Source organism: Festucalex cinctus, chromosome 3, assembly GCF_051991245.1.
Source record: "Festucalex cinctus isolate MCC-2025b chromosome 3, RoL_Fcin_1.0, whole genome shotgun sequence".
NCBI lineage: Eukaryota > Metazoa > Chordata > Actinopteri > Syngnathiformes > Syngnathidae > Festucalex > Festucalex cinctus.
In genome coordinates this window covers 32574588-32598687 of record NC_135413.1, presented here as the reverse complement: position 1 = coordinate 32598687, position 24100 = coordinate 32574588, and the positions used below count along the sequence as shown (strand labels likewise).

General features: G+C 38.7%; 1 protein-coding gene across 1 annotated transcript; it reads right to left on the bottom strand.

Moving 5' to 3' along the window:
* Positions 1 to 566: 566 nt before the first annotated feature.
* LOC144016513 (plasma membrane calcium-transporting ATPase 1-like) lies at positions 567 to 23755 on the bottom strand. Its single transcript, XM_077517732.1, has 21 exons — positions 23448 to 23755; positions 21526 to 21804; positions 18862 to 19059; positions 18463 to 18720; positions 16108 to 16233; positions 15825 to 16022; positions 15727 to 15753; positions 13924 to 14070; positions 12333 to 12547; positions 11401 to 11643; positions 10965 to 11206; positions 9437 to 9671; positions 8132 to 8311; positions 7962 to 8049; positions 6026 to 6132; positions 4694 to 4885; positions 4412 to 4625; positions 2896 to 3107; positions 2722 to 2829; positions 2461 to 2649; positions 567 to 1452 (listed from the first exon to the last, which is right to left on the bottom strand). The coding sequence occupies exons 2-21, from the start codon at positions 21722 to 21724 to the stop codon at positions 1081 to 1083; spliced, it is 3750 nt and encodes a 1249-aa protein (XP_077373858.1). The 5' UTR covers positions 21725 to 21804; positions 23448 to 23755; the 3' UTR covers positions 567 to 1080.
* Positions 23756 to 24100: the final 345 nt, after the last annotated feature.

Here is a 24100-nt window from a genome sequence, read left to right as displayed (position 1 = left end):
TTTACATTTTTGTGTATAATAACGTTGTCTGTTTACAAAAAAAGTGGTGATTTGCGGGAGAAAAAAAGTGTAGCGTTTCTCGTTATTTTATTTTTTTTTTATTTTTTTTATCTTTATTTAAAAAGTTTGTTTTCGCCGGCAAACACACTAGCGCTGCTTTCACCCACTTTTCTTATTATTACTTATTATTATTATATTGTGTGTTGTATTTTAATTTTTTTTTTCCTCCACCTGCTTTATAAAATTGAGGTCAAAGTCCACTTAAGATGCCCTTAAATAATTTTGTAACCCAAGACACCCACTAGAGGGCTGCAGAGGCTACGTGGTTGATGTTTTTTTTTTTTTTTCCATATTATAGTTTGTTTTTTCCCCCTATTACATTTTTTACTATTCCAGGTCCGTTTGTTCATTTTAAACATCAAATGAGGCCCGCGAGTACAAAAGCCCCGTTTTCTTTAGACTGGGACTCAACTCACGTACAAAAAATCAATTTGTAGAAATTATCACCATCATTGAATAATAATTATATGATAATAACACCATCATGTTTAATGAAAACTCGAGAATTTGTGTGTAAAACAGACAAAAGCTATTTATTTTAAAAACCAACATCCATTGAATAAAAAAAAAAAAAATGTACGCATGAAAATGCACTGTGAATATTCCATTCAAATTTGTTTTTTTCATGACTAGAAGATGACTATAAATATATAATTTCAACCTTATTTGGTCATTTTATATCGAATATATAAAAATGAGCCCTGGACAACAGTGAATATAATACATTCGATTGTTTTTCTGTTTATGATCCCATTTTTTTTTTTTTTAATTTAAGAATATATTGGAACATTTTCTTTCCTTTTTGAAAGTCATGACCTAAAACCCAATTCTGATACAAAAAGACACAAAACATACAATTAAGACACCGACCAACCTGGCTGTCTACTTGTACAAACACAAAGTCACAGATCCATCACGTTAATATCTAATTGCGATGAACAAATCACCTTCCGCTAAAACTTCCTGGTTCTCAACCAATCAGGCGGCTGCTTTCATTTTGTATTTTTATCTTTCCCCCCTTCAGAGCGACGTTTCCAGGCTGTGCAGGGGGCTTCCCGGACAGGGCGGCAGCCCCCCGGAATTGGCGGAGATCAAACCCGCGGCCCTGACCTGAGGGGCCTGCTGGTGGTCATTGAGGAGCGGGGGGCCACGCCCTCGCTCCGGCGGGGCGGCGACGAGGGCGTTGTTGGGGACCGCCACGGAGTTGCGCTTGGCGGGCGCGGCGGCGGCGTCCTCGCCCTCCAGCTCGTCGATGAGCGGGATGTGCGTCTCCGAGTCGTCGATGCGGAACTCGGGGTGCGTCATGAAGTTGTGGATGGAGCTGCGCGACTCGGGCGTCTCCAGGTTCTCGTACGGGGACACGCTGTCGCGGAAGGCGTTCACCACGCGGATCTGCATGCGGGGAAAGAGCGGGGGGGCCGCCCGTCATCCGTCACGTTTGTATTTAATACAGAGGCGTCATTTAACTGGTAGGTATGTTTGTATTTTTACTGTTGTGTATGGAAAACAGTAAGGCCTTAACATAAGAGTTACCTGATGTACAGTAAAAGGGGTTTATTTACTTATTTATTCATTTATTTATTTTTTGATTTACATTTTATTTTATTTCATTGTGACTTTTATTTGGATTTTTATTTGTGCATTTATTTTGACATTTATTTGCATTTTTTAAATGACTTTTTTTGTGTTCCAGTTTTTGAGTTTATTTCTTTTACTTTTTGTTATTATTTTTTTAGAATAATTTTACTTTAGACTGCGTTTAGTTTTATTGTTAGCGTTTTTATTTTATTTGTACTTTTGCGTACTTTTACTTTTGTTACTGCTTTTATTTCTATTTTTTACTTTGTTTTGTATTTTATTTTTATTTTTAGATTTTACTTATACTTTTACTTTTTTATTTTATTTGTACATTTATTTTTACGTTTATTTGCACTTTTTTTTAATTACTTTTTTGTGTTCTAGTTTTTGAGTTTATTTCTTTTACTTTTTGTTTTTTGCTATTATTTTTTAAAATAATTTTCTTTTAGACAGCTTTTAGTTTTATTGTTATTATTTTATTTGTACTTTTGCGTACTTTTACTTTTGGTACCGCCTTTATTTCTATTTTTACTTTTTCGTTTTGTATTTTACTTAAATGTTTTTGCATTTTTTTTTATTTTGAACTCTATTGTTTTACTTTGACTTTTATTTTGAATTATTGTGATTTTCACTTTGAAAAATATCTTTTAGTTAATTTTTATTTGTACTTTTTTTTTTATTTGTTGTCAGGGACGGCACATATGAATAAACATTTGCGTCAATATGGCGGAATGATCCGAAAGTCTATTTTTCATCTGCGGTCCCCAGACCGAGATGGTAAACGTCACCCTGGTAAAAAGGGAAAGTGGGAAGTGGGTTGACCTGCGTCTGTATGCGCTGCAGGCCCCGGCACCAGAGCACCTGGCCCCTGCGGAGCTCCATCTCGGCGTGGTCGATCTCGTCGGGGTCCTTCATCTCCTCCAGCTCCTCCTCGGGGATCTCCTCCTGCTTGGTGCCGTGGCCGGCCGTCTTCAGGAACTTCAGCCAGCGGGTGGGCACGCTGGACACCAGCTGGGCGCGCAAAGGTGGTCAGCGAGTCAGTCCCCCGCGAAGGCCCCGCCCGCCGATCCCGACGCGCCTCACCTGTCCCCACAGCAGGCTGCCGAAGCCCAGGAAGACGCACCAGAGCCACTGCTCCGCGCTCAGGCTGACGCAGCTGAAGGGCTTGCCGCCGAACTGCACGATCAGCACCTGCCGACGACGACGGCGGCGGCGGTCGGATGCCGGTCGGATGGCGACGGCGGCGGCGGGTCGTACCTGGACGAGGAAGGTGCCGGCGACGATGGAGCAGAAGATGGGGTTGTCGAGGACGCCGTCGAAGACGTTGCGCTCGCCGTGGATCTTGCGGGCGTTGAGCTCGTTGAAGATCTGCATCAGCACGAAGGTGTTGAACACCATCGTGTAGTGCTCCGACGGCGGCGCGTGCAGCGGCGCGTTGCGCCCGCAGTCCATGTCCAGCGCCAGCTCACCTGGACAAAACAAGCAATCCAATTGCACTTTCATTGCACGGTTTACTTCTAATATTTGTCTTATTTGGACTTTTATTTTCACATTTTTTACATATTTTTCATTTCTATTTGATTTGATTTGATTTCAGTTGTATTTTTACTTAGGCATTTACTTTTTCTTTTATTTGTATTTTTATCTGTACATTTATTTTTACTTTTATTGATGCTTTTTTATTTATTTATTTATTTTTACTTTTTTTATTACTATACTTTTATTTGTTCTTTTACTTTTAGTTTTTGATTTTATTTTTTTAAATAATTTTATTTTAAACTTTGCTAGTCTGCATTTTAGTTTTTTGTTAGCTTTTATTTTTTATTTGTTCTTGTGTACTTTTACTTTTGTTACTGCTTTTATTTGTATTTTTACTTTTTTGTATTTTATTTTATTTTATTTTTATTTTTTTATTTATACTTTTACTTGAACTTTTCTTTTTTTAAATACTATAGTTGTATTTTTTGAGTTAATTTATTTCAAGTAATTTTAGCTCTATTTTTTTTTTTTTTAGTTTGACTTACGTTATTTTTTTCTGGTTTTACTTTAATTTCAGGTTTTTAGTTTTATTTTGATTTTTATGTCACCTTTATTGAAGTTTTCCCCTTTTATTTTTTATGTGTACTATTTTTTTGTGATTTTATTTGGACATTTATCTTTTATTTTTATTGATGCTTTTATGTTTATTTTTGTATTCTAGTTTTTTTTTGTTGATATTTATTTGTTCTTTTACTTTTTAATTTTATTTTAAACTCTTGTTTTTTTTGTTTTATTGTCAGCTTTTGTTGTACTTTTGTGTACTTTTACTTTTGTTCTTACTTTTATTTCTATTTTTACTTTTTTGTTTTGTTTTGTATCATTTTTTTTGTAACTTTTTTCTACTTTTACTTTGTTTTTGCCTTTAATTTTATTTTTATTTTGAACTTTTCTTTTTTTTCATTTCTTTTTAATTCTATGTTTAAAAAATATTTTTTAGTCTATTTTTTATTTGTACCTTTTACTTGATCTTTTTTATTTATTTATTTTTTAAATATTATAGTTGTTTTTCTTTGAGTTATTTTTTTTTACTTATATTTTTGGCTTTTTTTTAAATAATTCTATTTTTTTGTTGATGTTATTTTGGTTTGACTTGATTTGACTTTGATTTTCATGTCACCTTTTTTGATGTTTTCTATTTCTATGATGTTTTATTTGAACTGTAATTATGCTTTTTCTTGTCTTTGATATTTTTTCCCTTCCACGTCGATCTGTTTTTGTTGCCGTTTTTGCGCACCGACGAAGAGCAGCGTGAAGATGACGGCGAGCTGGTAGACGGCGTGCCCGAGGATGTTCTTCATCATGGTGCGCGAGACGAGCGGCTTGCTGCGTCCGTACGGGCTGCGCAGCAGCAGCGCCTCGGTGGGCGGCTCGGTGGCCAGCGCCAGCGAGGCGAACGTGTCCATGATCAGGTTGACCCACAGCATCTGCACCGCCTTCAGCGGCGAGTCCTGCCGGAGGGCGACGGCATGAAGACGAGATGGCGAAAGCGGAGGCGGCGAGGCGAGGCGCGACCCACCTGCGTGACGCAGGCGCCGGTGAAGGCCACGATGACGGCCACCACGTTGACGGTGAGCTGGAACTGCAGGAACTTGGAGATGCTGTCGTAGACGTTGCGCCCCCACATGACGGCCTTGACGATGCTGCTGAAGTTGTCGTCCGTCAGGATGATGTCCGACGCCTCCTTGGCCACGTCCGTCCCCGCGATGCCCTGCCGGCGAAACAAAAGGCGTCAAACGCGTTACCCGCTTTTGCCGTTTGTTTGCTTCCGGTTGCATTTACTCGATTTGACTTCAACCCCTGTTTTATTTTCTTAGATTTGATTTTTATTCCTGTAAAATGAGCCAATTTCCGATGTCATTTGATTTTATTAACATGTCTCTTATGTCACTTCATATTTTATTATTATTATTAGTATCATGTATTTTATTCCGATTCTATTCAATTGTATTTTGTTTCTTTTATTCTGCTTTATTTTATTTTGGTGCATTTTATTATTTATTGTCAAATTTTTCTTCATTTTATGTCATTTTATTTTTTATTTTTTATTTTAATTTGCTTTTATATTACTTATTATTTTTATAATTTTGTATTTAAATTAATTTTATTCTTTGTTATTTTATCGAATTTCTTTATATTTTATTTAAACTTATATTTTATTCGTTTGTATTTTATTTCATTGTAATCAATTTATTTTATTTTTTTTTCATTTAATTTCCATGTCACTCACGTCAACAGCTGGGTGAAAAATAACCCAATGCGGGTTTAGGATTTTGGTTTAGGTTGTTGTGATTGTATTTTATTTTATTTTATTTTATTTTATTTTATTTTATTTTATTTTATTTTATTCCAGTGCACTCTTAAAATAAGCCAGTTTCCAATATCATTAGATTTTATTTGTCTATTATTTGACATCATAGTTTTTTTTTTAATTAATTAATTTATTTATTTTAATTTGAACGTTTGTTGTATTCTATTCAAAAAATTTTTGTATGTTTTTTTTTGTATTTTATTATTTTTTTTGTCTACATTAAATAAAAAAACAATTTTATATTTTAATTAATTATATATTTTAAATAATTTTATTCTATTTTATTTGATTGAATTGCTTTATATTTTATTTGAACTTTTATTGTACTCAATTCATTTTATTTTTGTTTAATGTCATTTCATTTTATTAGATTATTTATTTCATTTTAACTGTATTGTATTTCGGATTGGATTTGATTTGAATTTTGTGGATTCTGTTTTATTGTTTGACTGTTAATGGATGATTTCTGTTTATTTGAATATTTTTGGTCAAACGAGTATCGTAAGCGTTGACATGTTTGCACATTGCGTCATCGGTTACCATGGCGAATCCGACGTCGGCCTTCTTGAGGGCGGGCCCGTCGTTGGTGCCGTCCCCGGTTACCGCGACGACCTGCCTCTGCTCCAGCACCGAGCTGTCGATGATGCCTGAAAAGGGGGAAAGATGTGAAAACCTGGTCTGTTCACTGACTAAGAAGTATCCAAACTTCCCATCCTTCCTTCCTCTCTTTAGTTTTTCCTCTGGTCTATTGAGATCTCCCTAATAATCTGTTGGAATTTTGAGGGTTTTGGGGGTTAAGTGAAAGATTCTGGTTTTGTAACCATGTGGGGTGGCAGGTGGTGTTTTGTTGGTGCTGGATTTTGCTGTGATTCATCTTTCTTTCCTTTGATCTTTCCTCTGGTTCTCCTGACCTTCTGAACTTCACCACTCTGGCCAGACTCTTAAGTATCCGGTTAAGGTGATTGGTAATGGGATTTTTTTTTTGGGGGGGGGGATGCAATGAGCTCTCAAAAAAGTGAGCAATGAGCTCGCTCATAAAAAAGAGCAATGAGCTCTCAAAGAAAGAGCAATGAGCTCTCTCGCAAAAAGAGCAATGAACGTTCAAAAATGAGCAATGAGCTCTAAAAAAAAAACGAGCAATGAGCTCTCAAAAAAAAACGAGCAATGAGCTCTCAAAAAAAGAGCAATGAGCTAAAAAATAAAAAAGAGTAATGAGCTCTCAGAAAAAAACGAGCAATGAGCTCTCAAAAAAAGAGCAATGAGCTAAAAAAAAAAGAGTAATGAGCTCTCAAAAAAAAAAAGAGTAATGAGCTCTCAGAAAAAAAAAAAGAGTAATGAGCTCTCAGGAAAAAAACGAGCAATGAGCTAAAAAATAAAAAAGAGTAATGAGCTCTCAGAAAAAAACGAGCAATGAGCTCTCAAAAAAAGAGCAATGAGCTAAAAAAAAAAAGAGTAATGAGCTCTCAAAAAAAAAAAGAGTAATGAGCTCTCAGAAAAAAAAAAGAGTAATGAGCTCTCAGGAAAAAAACGAGCAATGAGCTAAAAAATAAAAAAGAGTAATGAGCTCTCAGAAAAAAACGAGCAATGAGCTCTCAAAAAAAAAAAGAGTAATGAGCTCTCAGAAAAAAAAAAGAGTAATGAGCTCTCAGGAAAAAAACGAGCAATGAGCTAAAAAATAAAAAAGAGTAATGAGCTCTCAGAAAAAAACGAGCAATGAGCTCTCAAAAAAAGAGCAATGAGCTAAAAAATAAAAACGAGCAATGAGCTCTCAAAAAAAAACGAGCAATGAGCTCTCAAAAAAAGAGCAATGAGCTCTCAAAAAAAGAGCAATGAGCTAAAAAAAAAAAAAGAGTAATGAGCTCTCAGAAAAAAGAGCAATGAGCTAAAAAAAAAAAAAAGAGTAATGAGCTCTCAGAAAAAAAACGAGCAATGAGCTAAAAAAAAAGCGAGCAATGAGCTAAAAAAAAAAGAGCAATGAGCTAAAAAAAAAAAGAGTAATGAGCTCTCAAAAAAAAACGAGCAATGAGCTCTCAAAAAAAGAGCAATGAGCTAAAAAAAAAAAGAGTAATGAGCTAAAAAAAAAAAAGAGTAATGAGCTCTCAGAAAAAAAACGAGCAATGAGCTGTCAAAAAAGCGAGCAATGAGCTCGCTCATAAAAAAAAAAAAAAAAGCAATGATGATGATATGTTGAATTAGTAAAACAGTTGAATGAACAATTATAAGCTCTCCAAACAAAACAAAAAACCTCCAAAGTTCCAGTCTTGCGGCAACATAACGCTGCGCAGCTCCCATGAAGTGATTAAAATGAATTTCTCGCCAGCCAATCGCTGGCGACAAATTGGACAAACAAACACTGACAAGCACATTTGCACCTAACGGGCAATTTCGAGTCTTCAATCAACCTGGCACGCATGTTTTTGGAATATGGAAGAAAACCACAGGTGGCAAAATTTTTGTTTGTTTTTGTTTTGCTTACCTTTGACGAGGGTGTGCTTGTCGGTGGGCGACGAGCGGGCCAGGACTCGGAGTTTGGGCCAAATCTTGTCAATTCGCTCCTGCTCGATCTGCGGCGGCGGCGACACAACAACGGCAAACGTCAAGCGACTTCCCCGCCAAAAAAAGGGGTGGATCTCCGATCTTTCGGACCTCGCCCATGGGGTTGCGTATGCGGCGGTTGAACTCTTTGCCCTCCAGGCACAGGAAGTCGTCGCCGGGATGCAGGATGCCGCACTTGCTGGCGATGGCGCGCGCCGTGTTGATGTTGTCCCCCGTCACCATTCGCACGGTGATGCCGGCGCGCTGGCACTTCCGGATGGCCTCCGGCACCTGATGACGTCATCACGATCACGCGGAGGTCAGAGGTCGCCAATCACCGTCCCGGGAAAGTCAAAACGAGGGCTGGCAATCCATTGAAAATTTCCTCGATCCATTTCGATTCACGAGAGTTCAGTTCCATTTGATTTGGATTTTTTTTTTCTCCCCCAATTCACTTTACTTCGATCCAATATTGATTAACCCTATAAAGCCTAAATTCTTATTACTTGTAAATACAGAATTTATTGGTCCTTTTGAACAAGGAAAAAAAAGAAAAAAATTGTTTTTTTGAAAATCAACTTTCACATGACTTTTGATTTGTGTCATATTTGAGACATCCGATCACAATGCTTTAAATTTCTACATCTATAACTGTAAAAAATATATTATTATTATTATTATTATTATTATTATTGTTGTTGTTATTATTATTATTATTAATAATAATAATAATAATAATAATACTGTTATCATTATTGATATTATTATTATTATTATTATTATTGTTGTTTGTTATTGATATTATTATTATGATTATAATTATAATTATTATTATTATTATTATTATTATTGTTATTATTATTATTACTACTACTACTACTACTACTATTATTATTATTATTATTATTATTATTGTTGTTGTTATTATTATTATTATTAATAATAATAATAATAATAATAATAATACTGTTATTATTATTGATATTATTATTATTATTATTGTTGTTGTTCGTTATTGATATTATTATTATGATTATAATAATAATAATAATAATAATTATTATTATTATTATTTATAATAATTTCAAAAATGAGAAAGAACATCTCGAGGTCAGCTGGGTGCCCTCTAAAAGATGATCAATTTTTTTCTTAGATATTAAGGACAAGATTAAAAACTCCACAAACCTTAAATTCTAAATTAAAATGTATTTTTTTTTAGTTTAATTAAGAAAATGCTTTTAAATTCACGTGAACAGTAAGTTTCAAGAAAACAAAAAGATAAAAAAATAAATAAATTGCGCTTTAAAATTGTATTTTCTTCTGAGCCTATTTGCAAAAGCAAAATATGAAAAGAACGTGTTGACGTTCCTTCCGTTGGCGGCGAGCGCGAGCAAAAGTTGCGTTTGACGCGCGCACCTCAGGCCTGACGGGATCCTCGATGCCGACCACGGCGATGCAGGTGAGCCCGGCGAGGATGTCGGCCTCGTCGTCCCAGTCGGGCCGGTCGGCGGCGCCGAAGTCCCGGTAGGCCAAGCAGATGGTCCGCAGGCCCTCCGACGCCATCGGCTCGATCACCGTCTTCATCAGCTTCTCGCGCTCGCGCGGCTTGAACGCTTTGGCCACGCCGTTCTCCGTCAGGATCTTGCAGCACCTGCCGGGACGGGAGGGGGCGGGGACAGGGGGGAGGGGGGCGGAGTCAGAGAAGAAGTCACATTTGCAAGTCTCTGGAGGGCCAAAACGAAACATAAATACATATTTAAATAAATAAATAAATAAATAAATATCGAATACAAGTGAAAATAAAAATGGACATAAAAAAAAGTAAATATAAATGTCAATAAAAAGAACAAACTATAGTTATATCCATAAATCAATCAATAAAAGTACAAATAAAAAAATCGAGATTCAATAAATAAAAATAAATATAAAAACAAAGGTGGAAATAAATACAAAAATTAATATATAATAAATAGAATTTGGTTCATGCTGCAGACAATCTGTCGGGACGAAATGTTATTCAAATGAGGGGGCGGTCCTAACTTGCCACTTGAGTGACGCTTAGGACCGCCCCCTCATTTGAATAACATTTCGTCCTGACAGATTGTCTGCAGCATGAAATAAATTCATGCGAGGGCAGAACGTTTTTATTGATTGATATTTAATTTTATTTATAGGTTTATTTCCATATTTATCTTTATATTTATTTTTATTTTTTGAATTTAATTTTGTTTTTATTTCCATTTAATAAATACGAATGGAAAGTAAATATTATAATACATGCAATAATAAATAAATATTAAATATTGTTTATTTTTTGGTGTCGATTTTTTTATTGCATTTTTTTCATATCTGTTTTTATTTTCACTTTTATTCATTTTTTTAATTTATTTATCAAGTTATTTATTTTTGTATTTATTTTTACTTGTATTTATTTTTGTTTTAATAAATATAATAACAAATATTAAATATTTATTTTTTGTTTTTCATTTTTTAATTGTATTTTTTATATGTGTTTTTATTTTCACTTTTATTCATTTATGTATCGATCTATTTATTTTTGCATTTATGTATTGATTTATGTATATATATATTTTTTGTTTTATTTAAATTTAATAAATATAAATGGGAAATAAATATAATAATAGTAATAATAATAAAAATAACAATGTATTATATTTATAGGTGCCTTTCGAGACACTCAAGGACACCATACAATTTAAAAACAATTGAATTACATTTTTTAAGCATTTGTTTTAAAATATTATAATAAATATAATAATATAATAAATATTTGTTATTTTTTATTTTTTGAACTTAAATTTTGAACTGTATTTTTTTATATCTGTTTTTATTTTCACTTGTATTTATTCATTTATTGATGTATCGATTTATTTATTTGTAATTTTGGCAGTTTTGGTCCTTTCGTTTTCGTTTTTCGACCTACTTCCTGAGCAGGATCTCGGCGGCCCCCTTGCTGAACATGCGGAAGCTGCCGTCGGGGTTCCGCAGGACGGTGCTCATGGACTTGCGGACCGAGTTGAAGGTGTACACCTTGAAGAGCTTCTCCTCGGGGATGTCGTTGCGAACGCTCTGGTAGTCGCGCCGCAGGTCCAAGCTGAGTCCCAGTAAGGCACATTCCGTCTTGTTGCCCACCTGGCGAGGGAGACCGCCCTCCTTGTCGGGGGGCTGCGACAAAGAAGGAAACCAAAAAAAGAAAATGCAGACGAGTCCTGCACGTGGTCCGGTCTCATAGCGTCACACGTTACTTCGCGTCCTAGCTAGCATCACATCGTCTCGTTTGAACTCTGGTGGCGTCCGGCCAACGTCAGCTTAAGCTCAAAGTCTTCTTGAATGGAAAGTCTATTTTTGAAACGTCTCACCATAATCTTGGTGGTGTAGGCGCAGTTGACCCCGATGCCGAGAACCAGCAGGTCCAGGATCTTGGCGGGTACCAGGCTGGGCTCGGGCACCTTCTTGTGGTAGCAGCCGGCCACGTAGGCCTGGACCACCGTCATGCGGTTCATGGTCAGCGTGCCCGTCTTGTCGGAGCAGATGGCGGTGGCGTTGCCCATCGTCTCGCAGGCGTCCAGGTGGCGCACCAGGTTGTTGTCCTTCATCATTTTCTGAAAAAAAAAACAAAACAAAAAAAAAACACAAAGAGACCTCAAACGTTTCCCTGAGGAACTCCATCGACAACACATTCAAAACGCTGGAATCAAATTGCAATTAATTAACTAATTAATTAACCAAACCTAACCTAACCCTTGCCCTGAATCATTTTCTGAAGAGTAGAGATAGGCCAATATGTTTTGGGGGGTTTTCAGGACCGATTATTGCTAGTCAAGGAGACCGATAAACGATATTTGGAGCCGATATTCAATTTCAGTAAAAGGGGAAAATATTGGTGCAAAAATTGTGTAAATACAAATTCCAAGTCTTAAGTTTGTTGAAATGTATTAAAGCATATTTATTGAACAACTTTTTAGATTTGCAAAATGTCATTTTTAATTTTTTTTTTAAATTTATTTTAATAATGATTTATTATTATATGGATCTATTATTGGCTGTCAGATTTTTTTTCACTGATACTCGTCAAAATGCCAAATATCGTCGCCGATAACCAGCCTGGCCGAAAATCGGTCTATCCCCACTTAAGAACAAACAAAGGGACCTAAAACGCTTCCCTGAGGAACTCCACTGAAAACACATTGTTTTCATGGCAAAACATCGCATTGCACTTTTAAACCTCTCGTACCAAAATAAAAGCTTCTTTGCGGCCGGATATCGAAACGTTCTGAGTCGGCCGACAAACCTTGACGGAGTACGCCAGCGAGATGGTGACGGCCAGAGGAAGACCTTCGGGCACGGCCACCACCAGCACGGTCACGCCGATGATGAAGAACTTGACCAGGAACTTCATGTAGATGGGCACGCACTCGGACGTCCAGGCCACGCCCTGAATGCAGAAGGTGTCCACCAGGAAGCGGACGATGAGGATGATGACGGTCAGCGTGGACATGAACAGGCCTGCCGGAGGAATGCGACGAGTCGTCAAACTTGATTTTTTTTTTGGCTGGCTCCGCTCATGATAGAAATGCTCAGCAAGTACCAAAGTGGATGATGAAAACGGCTTTCGGGGGGGCTGAATGTTCAAAATATTCCTCGAGTTTGTCTCGGAAGATTCCTAGAAACAACCTTAAAATGGCCACTCTGAGCCAAAATGGCCGACTTCCTGCGTGTCGTGGCTTCGAGACTTTGATGCTGGTCTACTCACGATGTACCAACTCGACCCAATTAAGCTTCCAAGTGAAAGTGGCTTCACGGGCTGAAATCGAGACCGAATTTGTCTTTGAAAGCTTTGCCAGACTTTTTTTGAGCGTCCGCTCAAGCCTGCTTAAAGTTCATGTTACAAAATCAAACTGACTTTGTGGGCTTAGCTATATAAATAAAGATGACCTGACTTGACTTGACTTGACTTGACTTGACTTGACTTGACTTGACTTGACCTGACTTGACCTGACCTGACCTGACCTGACCTGACCTGACTTGCCCTGACCTGACTTGCCCTGACCTGACTTGACCTGACTTGACTTGACTTGACTTGACTTGACTTGACTTGACCTGACTTGACTTGACTTGACTTGACTTGACCTGACCTGACCTGACCTGACCTGACTTGACTTGACTTGACTTGACCTGACCTGACCTGACCTGACTTGACTTGACTTAACCTGACCTGACTTGACTTGACTTGACCTGCCTTGACGTGACTTGACTTGACTTGACTTATTTTAAATTTGACTTATTACAGACTTAGACTTATTATGATTATGAATATGATGATGATGATGATGATTATGATTATTATTATTATTATTATATTATAAGACTTATTATTAGACTTACAAATTTCACATTTCAAGTGAAATGTGCCTTTATAAGGTGAATTTTAAAAAAAATGCAGAGTGCACTCCGAAGTATTGTTAATTTCGTCGACGAAAACTTTAAAAATAAATTTCGTCAACGCACATTTTTAACTGGACTAAAACTAGACTAGACTAAAAACCTCATTAATTAATAAAAACAATAAGTGGGACTAAATCCGTATGCAACTTTCGCCGACGACGAAAATGTATTTCACGTCAATAAAAACTGGACTAAAAATCTACGGACGTTTTAGTTCACGAACAAAAAATGAGACGAAAATGATACGATTTTGTAAAATGTTTTTTTGCTTATCCGTCACTGCGACGCTGTCATGTGACACGGTGACACGCCCCCTTTTCAAATGCTTCGCGAGTGCAACGTGCGCAAACACATGGTGCGGACTCACAGTGAGAGATTTAAAAAAAAAGAAAAAAAAAAAAAAAAAAAAAGAGTACATTAAAATGGAGCGTCTGTACCTGCTTTGCCGATCTGCACGGCCAGCTTGGTGAGCTTCCCTTGCAGGACGGATTTCTCCTTCTTCCTCAAGTTGTTTTTCTTCTTCTCGGGTTCGACGTCCTCGTTGAGCGGTTCCATCTCCACGGCCGCGCCATCGTTGCTCTTCCCTGCCGCGGGAAAAAAAAAAGAAAAGAAAAAGACACATTGTTGTTCGCATTTCACCATTTCAAACCGAACTGAAAGACGGTCCTAACGCGTTCAAACCCAAAAACGTGTAAACACGTTTTAGAATACTTTGGCCTTCCCTCCCAAAAACAATTTTAGACGTTTTTTTTTATTTTTTTTTATGCCAGAGCATACGGAAGGCTTTAATGCAGCTTCTGACCTGAAGACACAGAAATATATATATATATATATATATATATATATATATATATATATATATATATATATATATATATATAAATATTCTGGTGACTTTGCACCCGAAAGGATCAACGCAATCCGGCTCGGTGCGGTTTCGTATCGGGTGCCATTAGATGTGTCCCTAATAAAGTGGCCCATGCTGAAGCCCGTTTGAACCGCAGCGCTAACCAGGTGTGACAGGAAAAGCTGGTGCGTAAGTGTGTGCCTTGATCCCAATAGAGGCTATTAGTGGACATGAAGAAGAAGAAGAAGCAAGAGCAGTAAAGAAAGAAGCTGCCGGGCTTAAAAGCAAGCTAATCTGCTTGCTCCTAATCACCATCAACAGAGTCAGGAGCAGCTGCTGCTGGGGGAGGGGGTGGGGGTGTCTTGGTTGATTGGATGGGAGGGGGGGGGGTCAAATGGTGCCACGCGTTTCACTAGTATCCACCAACCTGACCAAGGATCCGACCGGGAGCATGTGTGGCTGACTGACTCCAAAATAAAAAGAGCATTACGGTAATCCATCCGAAATTTAAACAAAGGAATTGATGATGATAGGATGGATAGGCTCCAGCACGCCCCACGACCCTCATGAGGAGCAAGCGGTTCCGAAAATGGATAGATGGATTTTTCTGCATTACGGTAATCCATCTGAGACACAATGAGAGAATTGATGTTGACTGTTTCTGCATTAAGGTAATCCATCGGAATTTAAACAAAAGAATTGATGAGGACTGTTTCTGCATTACGATAATCCATCCATCCATTTTCTGTACCGCTTATTCCTCACAAGGGTCGCGGGGGTCGCTGGCGCCTATCTCAGCTGGCTTTGGGCAGTAGGCGGGGGACACCCTGGACTGGTTGCCAGCCAATGGCAGGGCGCCAGATAGAACCTGATCCAACCAATTAAAAGCAGACAGAACGAGTCAGAAGCTGACAAAACCGGACTAAACCGGTTCGAGGCAGATAACGGAAACGGTTAGAAGCAGGCAGAACCAGACGCAAACAAGTCCGAAGCTGGCGGAAGCGTTCCTTAGATTAGAACCAGGACAGAACCAGATTGAGCCAGTTCGGAGCAGACAGAACCAGATTGAAGCAGATAAATCCGAACCAGTGAAATCAGGAAGCAGACAGAACGAGTCAGAAGCTGACAAAACCAGACTAAACCAGTTAGAGGCAGATAACAGAAACGGTTAGAAGCAGGCAGAACCAGACACAAACAAGTCCGAATCTGACAGAAGCGTCCCTTAGACTAGAACCAGGACAGAACCAGATTGAGCCAGTTCGGAGCAGACAGAACCAGATTGAAGCAGATAAATCCGAACCAGTGAAATCAGGAAGTCAGGACCAATCACAGAAGCGGTTCGATCTGGTCAAAACCAGTTCTAAGCCGTTGTTGACCGATGCGGTGAACTCACCTTTCTTGCCTTTTTCGTCCTTTTTACCTGTGAAAGTAAAAAATAGGCTGTTAGTAATTCTCGTCCGAAATATACAATCCAATAAAAAAACGACGTACTTCTCTTATCCTTTTTCTCTCTCTTCTTGCGCTCCTCTTTCCTCCTCTTCTTCATCTTCTTCTCGGCCTTGTCGTCGTCGCCGTCGCCGCCGCCGCCGTCCTCGCCGGCGCCGAGCAGCGCAAAGATGATGCCCGTCTGCGAGTTGACGCCCACCGCCGTCACCACCATCTTGCCCGAGCCCTCCATCACGTGAGTGCCTGCACGAGGCGGCAAAACATGAAATTGGGAAACGATCGATGCCGCGACCAAACGAACACGAAATCGATGGAACGAGCGGCGCACCCGAGAGCAACATGGGGTCTTTGTCGGCGCTCTTCTTGACGTGGTCCGACTCGCCGGTCAGGGAGCTCTCGTCGATCTTCATGTCGTTGCCCTGGATGAGGACGCCGTCGGCGGGGAGGAGGTCGCCTGCGGGGGCGGGAGCGTAGTCATGGCAACGGGCGGCGCGCCCGGGATACGATCGATCGTTTCGTTTTCGGTTTTTGGTTCACCGGTCTGACGGTCAGGTCGGTGCAATCGTTGTGAGATGGTTGGTCGCAGTTAGCATCGGGGCATGGGTAGATGTTCGATTCAGTCAGTTGATCACTAGTCGGTCAGTTAGCTAGATAACAAGGTTGGTAGGTTGCTTTGGGTCAGTCGGTCAGTAAGTTAGCATTTGTTAGGGTTAGCGTTAGATGATTGATGTATTGGTTGGTCTTTCGGCTAGTTGGTCAGTCAACCAGTAGATCAGTCAATCAGTCAGTTTGTGTGCTTTGGTTTGCTAGTTTGGTTAGATGGTTGGTTGGGTAGTCGGTCAGTCAATCGGTCAGTTGACTTTTGTGAGGAATTGGTTGATTGGTTGGTAGGTCAGTCTATTTGTAAGTCAGTTAACAGTAGCAGTTGTTGTTAGATGGTTGGTTGTTTAGATGGTTGTTGGTCGGTCGGTCAATTAGTCAGTGAGTTCGCATCGTGGCATGGGTAGATGTTCGGTTCAGCCAGTTAGTTGAGCACTAGTCGGTCAGTTAGTCAGTCACTTAGGTAGATAAGAAAGTTGGTAGGTCAGTCAGTCGGCCAGTTAGCATTTGTTAGGGTTAGCGTTAGATGATTGGGGTATTGGTTGGTCAGTCAACCAATCGATTGGTCAATCAGTCAGTCAGCTTGTGCACTTTGCTCGTTTTTAGATGTTGGCCGGTCAGTCGGTCAACCAATTGGTCAGTTGACCTTTGTGAGGTATTGGTTGGTCGGTTGGTAGGTCAGTCTACTGGTAAGTCAGTTAACAGTAAACAGTAGTAGTTATTGTTAGATGGTTGGTTGATCAGTCATTCAGTCACTCACTTTGCTTGCTAGTCAATATTTATTCATTTTTTGTCAGTTGGTAGTATATAGTAGTAGTAGTCGTAGTAATTGTGGTTAGCTGGTTGGTGAGTCCGTCTGCTAGTGAGTTGGTTCACTGGTCAGTTAGATTTTGTGAGACTGTTTTCAAGTGGTTGTTGGCTGGTCGGTTGGAAAGTTGACAAGTTGGTCTGTCATTCAATCAGTCCTTCAGGAAGTTATTAAGTTAGTTATCAGTGGTCATTCAGTCAGGCTTTAGTAGATAGTTGTTAGATGGTAATTAGTTAGTTAGTTAGTTAGTTAGTTAGTTAGTTAGCTTTGAAGCTATTTAGCTAGTCAATTAGTCCACCCATCTGTAAGTTTTACTTTAGTTAGTAAGTTATTAAGTTAGTTAGTTAGTTAGTTAATTAGTCAGCTTTGAAGCTATTTAGCTAGTCAATTAGTCCGCCCATCTGTAAGTTTTACTTTAGTTAGTTAGTAAGTTATTAAGTTATTAAGTTATTAAGTTATTAAGTTAGTTAGTTAGTTAGTTAGTTAGTTAGTTAGTTAGTTAGTTAGTAGATCAGTCAGCTTTGAAGCTATTTAGCTAGTCAATTAGTCCACCCATCTGTAACTTTTACTTTAGTTAGTAAGTTATTAAGTTAGTTGGTTAGTTGGTTAGTTGGTTAGTTAGTTAGTTAGTTAGCTTTGAAGCTATTTAGCTAGTCAATTAGTCTGCCCATCTGTAGGTTTTACTTCGATTAGTCGTTAGATTTGTGTTAGTTAGTTAGTTAGTTAGTTAGTTGGTTAGTTAGCTAGTTAGTTAGTTAGTTAGTTAGCTGTCAATACTACTACTAATAATAATAATCGGTTATTCTTTAGATTTGTGTTAGTTAGTTAGTTAGTTAGTTAGTTAGTTAGTTAGTTAGTTAGTTAGTTAGCTCGTTAGTTAGTTAACTGTCAAGACTACTACTACTAATAATAATCGGTTAGTCGTTCGATTTGTGTTAGTTAGTTAGTTAGTTAGTTAGTTAGTTAGTTAGTTAGTTAGTTAGTTAGTTAGTTAGTTAGTTAGTTAGTTAGTCAGTCAGTCAGTCAGTCAGTCAGTCAGTTAGTTAGCTAGCTAGTTAGCTAGCTAGTTAGTTAGCTGGTTAGTTAGTTAGTTAGTTAGTTAGTTAGTTAGTTAGTTAGTTAGTTAGTTAGCTAGCTGTCAATACTACTGCTACTACTACTAATAATAATGCATCAGATTTGTAAAGTGCTTTTCTTGACACTCAAAGATGCTTTCCATTGGTTAGGTCAATGAGTTAGCCGACTTGCCGTAAGCCGCGCGAGAAAGGTTCTGACCATATTTGACGTGCGCGATGTCGCCCACGACGATGTCCGACACTTTGACGTGCGCCAGCTGGCCGGCGCGCAGCACGCTGAACTTTTGCTCCTGCTCGATGCGACTCTGCAGGCCTCGGAACTGCTTCTCTTTGCTCCAGTCGTTGAAGGCCGTCACCAGCACCACGCACGCCACCGACAGCAGGATGGCCGCGCCCTCGATCCAGCCCGTCTCCGCCTCGCCCTCGTCGGCCACGCCGCCCGCCGCGCTCCCGCAACCTGCGGACGCACAGGCAAACGGTCTCTGTGACCGCATTTCTGACTTGTTTAACCACAATTCAAGAGACGCATTGAAATGTCGTTCTTCCCTTCTGGTCTCGTTTCGGCGGCTGACTGGAAAGCGAGCGAGCGGGAACTCACTGTCTCTGTCGGCGTGCGGCGGTCGGTAGAAAGAAAGGCCAAGTGAAATGATGGCGGCCACTTCCAGGATGATGAGCGTCACATCCTGCAGCGCCTCCCACACTAACTGCACAAAGGTTTTTGGCTTCTTGGGGGGGATCACGTTGGGGCCGAACGCCTGCCGCCGACGCTCCAGGTCCTCCCACGAACCGTCCAGACCTCCAAGCGCAAAACACAAACGCACGCACGCACGTACGTGCGCGTTACAACACTTTTCACACAGTCAAAGTCACCACGCCCGCGTTGGATTCGATTTCATGGAATGTCGGCACCTGAACCTGCGAACTTAGTTCATGGATTAGTTGGAAAGTCACTCAGCAGTCATCAGTCAGTCACTTACTTAGTTAGATAGAAAGGTAGCCAGTGGGCCAAATGTTTGTCATCAGTTAGTTCATTCGTGGAGCACGTTAGTTAATGGTATAAAAGTCGGTCAGTTAGTTGTTTCCTTAGTTAGGCAAATGCTACTCAGTCAATCAGTTCAATTTGATTTAATTTAATTTAGTTAGTTAGTTAGTTAGTTAGTTAGTTAGTTAGTTAGTTAGTTAGTTAGTTAGTTAGTTAGTTAGTTGGATGTTTGTTGGGTTTGTGGGCAAATTGTATTCATCAGTTAGTTAATTAGTTAATTAGTGGGGCAAGTTAGTTAATGGTGGAAATGTAAGGGTTAGTTAGTTAGTTAGTTAGTTAGTTAGTTAGTTAGTTAGTTAGTTAGTTAGTTAGTTAGTTAGTTAGTTAGTTAGTTAGTTGGATGGTTGTTTGGGTTTGTGGGTTAGATATTCCAATGGTTGGTTAGTTAGTTAGTTAGTTAGTTAGTTAGTTAGTTAGTTAGTTAGTTAGATGTTTGTTGGGTTTGTGGGCAACTTTTATTCATCAGTTAGTTACTTTGTTAATTAGTGGGGCAAGTTAGTTAATGGTGCAAATGTAAGGGTAAGTTAGTTAGTTAGTTAGTTAGTTAGTTAGTTAGTTAGTTAGTTGGATGGTTGTTTGGGTTTGTGGGTTAGATATTCCAATGGTTAGTTAGTTAGTTAGTTAGTTAGTTAGTTAGTTAGTTAGTTAGTTAGTTAGTTAGTTAGTTAGTTAGTTAGTTAGTTAGTTAGTTAGTTAGTTAGATGTTTGTTGGGTTTGTGGGCAACTTTTATTCATCAGTTAGTTACTTTGTTAATTAGTGGGGCAAGTTAGTTAATGGTGCAAATGTAAGGGTAAGTTAGTTAGTTAGTTAGTTAGTTAGTTAGTTAGTTAGTTAGTTAGTTAGTTAGTTAGTTAGTTGGATGGTTGTTTGGGTTTGTGGGTTAGATATTCCAATGGTTAGTTAGTTAGTTAGTTAGTTAGTTAGTTAGTTAGTTAGTTAGTTAGTTAGTTAGTTAGTTAGTTAGTTAGTTGGTTGGTTGGTTGGTTGGTTGGTTGGTTGGTTGGTGGGCAAATATTAATCAGTTAGTTAATTAGTTAGTGGGGCAAGTTAGTTAATGGTGCAAACGTTAGCTATTTAGTTATCTATTTATGTATTTATTTATTTATTTAGTTAGTTAGTTAGTTAGTGTTTCAACCGTTTGTCAGTCAGTTAATTGGCAAATATTTGTGAGTGAGTCAGTGGGTTAATGAAGTGTGTCTTCTTGTCACGTTATTGAGCGCATCGCAGCTGGCAGCACGCAAACACGCAAACACGCACACACAGGAAGTGAGATGTTGCTGGGATGGATTTTTCACGCTGTCGCTGACATTTTAGCGTGACTGGAGATGTTCATTGAGCGTGTGCAAGCTTGCCACACATGAATTAATGATGGCGGCCAGCAGGCAAATGTCACCAGACGAGAGACACTCTCGTACGAGATTTGTGCAAGACGACGACACAACTTCACACATTTTCGACATGTACGACAGCCGGATGCCATTTTTGAGATTTTGGTTTTCAATTACAGCAACTCCACAAATGCTGCATTCAATTTGATTGAAAGAGTTTTGGTTTTGGCTCCTTGTGAAATGATTGTGTGGATTTTGATTATATTTAATAACTTTTAGATATATAAATTAAAAATATATATAAAAAAATCATAAGTAATAAAAATAAATGTAATAATGTCTCCCTATGGGCCAATAAGTCAGCATAATCATTAATTGTGTTTAATTTTATTTTATTTATGACAATAAAAAGAAAGAAAACCTTGATTTGGAATTGAAGTGAATAGAATTTCATTTCGTTTCATTAATTAACTAATTAATTAATTAATTAACTAATTAGTATAGTACTTTAGCAATAGTTGTAAACACATAAAACAAATCAACACTTTGATATGTATTCCATCATAATATAATCTGATCTGGTTTCATTTTAATGAGTTTTGTTAATTTAAATGTAATTTTCTACAATCCGTCCTATTTCGTCAATAATTAGCGATGAGAAAATCTTGAATTTCATTTTGATCTATTTTTTAAGTAAACAGAACAAAATCATCACTTTGGTTTATATTCCATCATGATATAATTGCATCTCAAGAGTTAATAAATACATTTGATTCTATTTGATTTTTTTTGTTTTTTTTTTTTAATTGCCAGTTGCGGCGAAAGCTGCGTTCACTTGCATCACGTAAACGCCAGTCGTCAGTCAGCCTGCGCTCGAAACCTGTTCCAGACCTTCGAGGGCGGACGTCCTGAGTCTGGCGCAGAGTCCGTCCACGTCCTGGTAGGCGTGTCGCACGCGCTGGCGGGCGTCGTCGCCCCGCAGCTCCATGAGCGAGCGAAGCTCCTCGAGCGAGCAGCTGAACTCGGACGACTCCGGGTAGGCGGAGCCGCCGCGGCCTCGCTTGCCGCCGCGGAGAGAGCTGTTGGTCATGTCGCCTCGTTTGGCCCGCCGCCTTCTCGGAGGTCAAACTCGGAAGGTCGCGCTCAGAGGGCGGCGCTCTGACGTGGACGCTGAAATTTTAATAAAGTGAATGTAAAGAAAATGAATCAGCGACAGAATCGCGGATTTTATTTTTCACTTGTATGACAATTAATAATGTACAAAAAATGTGCCACTTTTGCTGTTGTTAACTTCTAATGGACACATAATCGATTATCAAATTAATCGACAACCATTTTAATAATCGAGTAATCGTTTGTAGCCATTTTTTAATTCAAAATTTATCCAAATCGTGCGATTTTTAGCATAGCAACAGTCACTGCTCACTGATTTTTGTAGTCCTTCATGAAAGAAGAAAGAAGAAGATTATCTTCTGTGTTTAAAGTCAAAATTAGACATTTGCAAACATCTGTTTTTACTTTGGAAAACAATAGTACGTTATATGGTACGGTACGGTATATATATATATATATATATATATATATATATATATATACTGGTTGTCATCGTTTTTCCACTTGCCGCCTGTGACCTGCGGTGTAATCGGTGTCAATCAGTCAGCCTTAATCCGAGCTGGGGGACGAAGGGATGGACGCAAAAAAAAAAAAAAAAAAAAAAGGAACGAAGTTGAAAGTCACGGCAAGTCGAGAAACGTGTGCGGGGATGAGTCGGACAAAATTTGCATCGTGGCAACCGCAGAGATTGTTATCATTTTCCTCCATATTTGTCGTTTTGTATATTTCATAAAATGGCCATCATGTCTTCAATATATATTTGACATATATCAACATGAAACTCATAAAATGAAGAAAATAAAAATGGCCAGGAGAAGAAATGTTGCTGTTGTTTTTTCCTGACTTTTGACCCCCAAAATAACACAAGGGCAACATATTTAATATACAACACAAAAAAAGAAAAATTATTTATATTTATATGAAAATGAGGAAATTACTATTATTTTAAGCTTTGCTGTGATACAACAGAAATGGAAATATTTGAATTATATTTTAGAAATAAATAAATACATCAAAATTAATTAATTAATTAATTAATATCCATTTCTGTGTTATTCACAATTTTTTTCCTATCTTTTTGCCACTGTTTTTCTTTTGAATAGCTTTTAATAGATTTTATATAAAAGACTTTAATAGCTAATAAATAATGCATAAATTAATAAAAAAAATAAAAAATAAATTAATTAACATTTGTTGTTTTTTGTGTTATGAATCCGATGTTTATTCCATTTATTTATCTATGTATTCATTTATTAATTCACTTGCCTATTTCTTTTTGTTAATTTACTGATGGAAATTACTTTATTTATTTATTTATTTATTTACTTGTATAAAAAAAACCTTGTATACTCACTTCAAATATTTGCTTTATTCTTGTTTTTCTTATCTTATTCTTGACTGCACGAGTTCTGTTTCATGTGCAGCACTGCTTGTTTTGAAGTGCTTTATAAATAAAGTTTTTTGTTTCATTTTATTCTTGTTCGTAGTTCAAAATGAGAAGAAATTTCGCCTCCCGCATAACAAGGAGGCTTTTAAAAAAAAGCCGTGAACTCGTTAAAACTCGGAGGTCAGCTCGTCCGTCAACGTCAATCGAACGTCAACATGACGAGAAAATAAATCTTCTTGAAGTCATCTTCAAAATGACAAACATCAATCCCGATATTGTCCTAATCGCGGTGAGTGAAGGTAGTCGTACTTACGCAAACCTCCCCCATGTCCTCGGGCGAGCGGCGGGAATTAAGCGGCGTTCCGATTACGCCGAGCAGCCTCGTCGTCCAGCAGCTGCCCCATAACCCGGCCGGCGCTCCTCGGCTACACGCAGCGGCGGGTCCCGGGCGGGTCCCCGTTGACGGCGTGGAAGTGGATTTGACCTTCAGCGAGCTCCCTGCCGGCTGCTCTCCATGGCAGGGCCAAAAAAAAAGAAGAAAGAAAAGGAGAGAAAAGAACGACAGGAGCTTGCAGGAGGCTCAATGATTATCTGACGAAAGCCTCGCTTAAGCTAATTAGACAATCTGTGGCCTCAGTCCACACTGACGCGCAAGCGCCGCCCAAGCGCCGCCCGGGGAAACGCCCACACGCACACACGCGCACACACCAGGGCTACAGGAACCAGGTGGACCTGGTCTACAGGGACCAGGGATCACACATTCGTGGGATTAAGGAATCACATCTGAAAGGATCACAAGCTACGGTACACGGTCCAAGGCTACAGGGTACAAGGGTTACATGGAGTGGGTCTATAGGATCGTGGTCTAAGAGGACCTGGAATATAGGCCTACAGGTATTGGGATAAGAGGGTCAGGTCTATGGAGTCCTGGTCTACACCTACTGGAGTTAAAGGAATCCTATTATG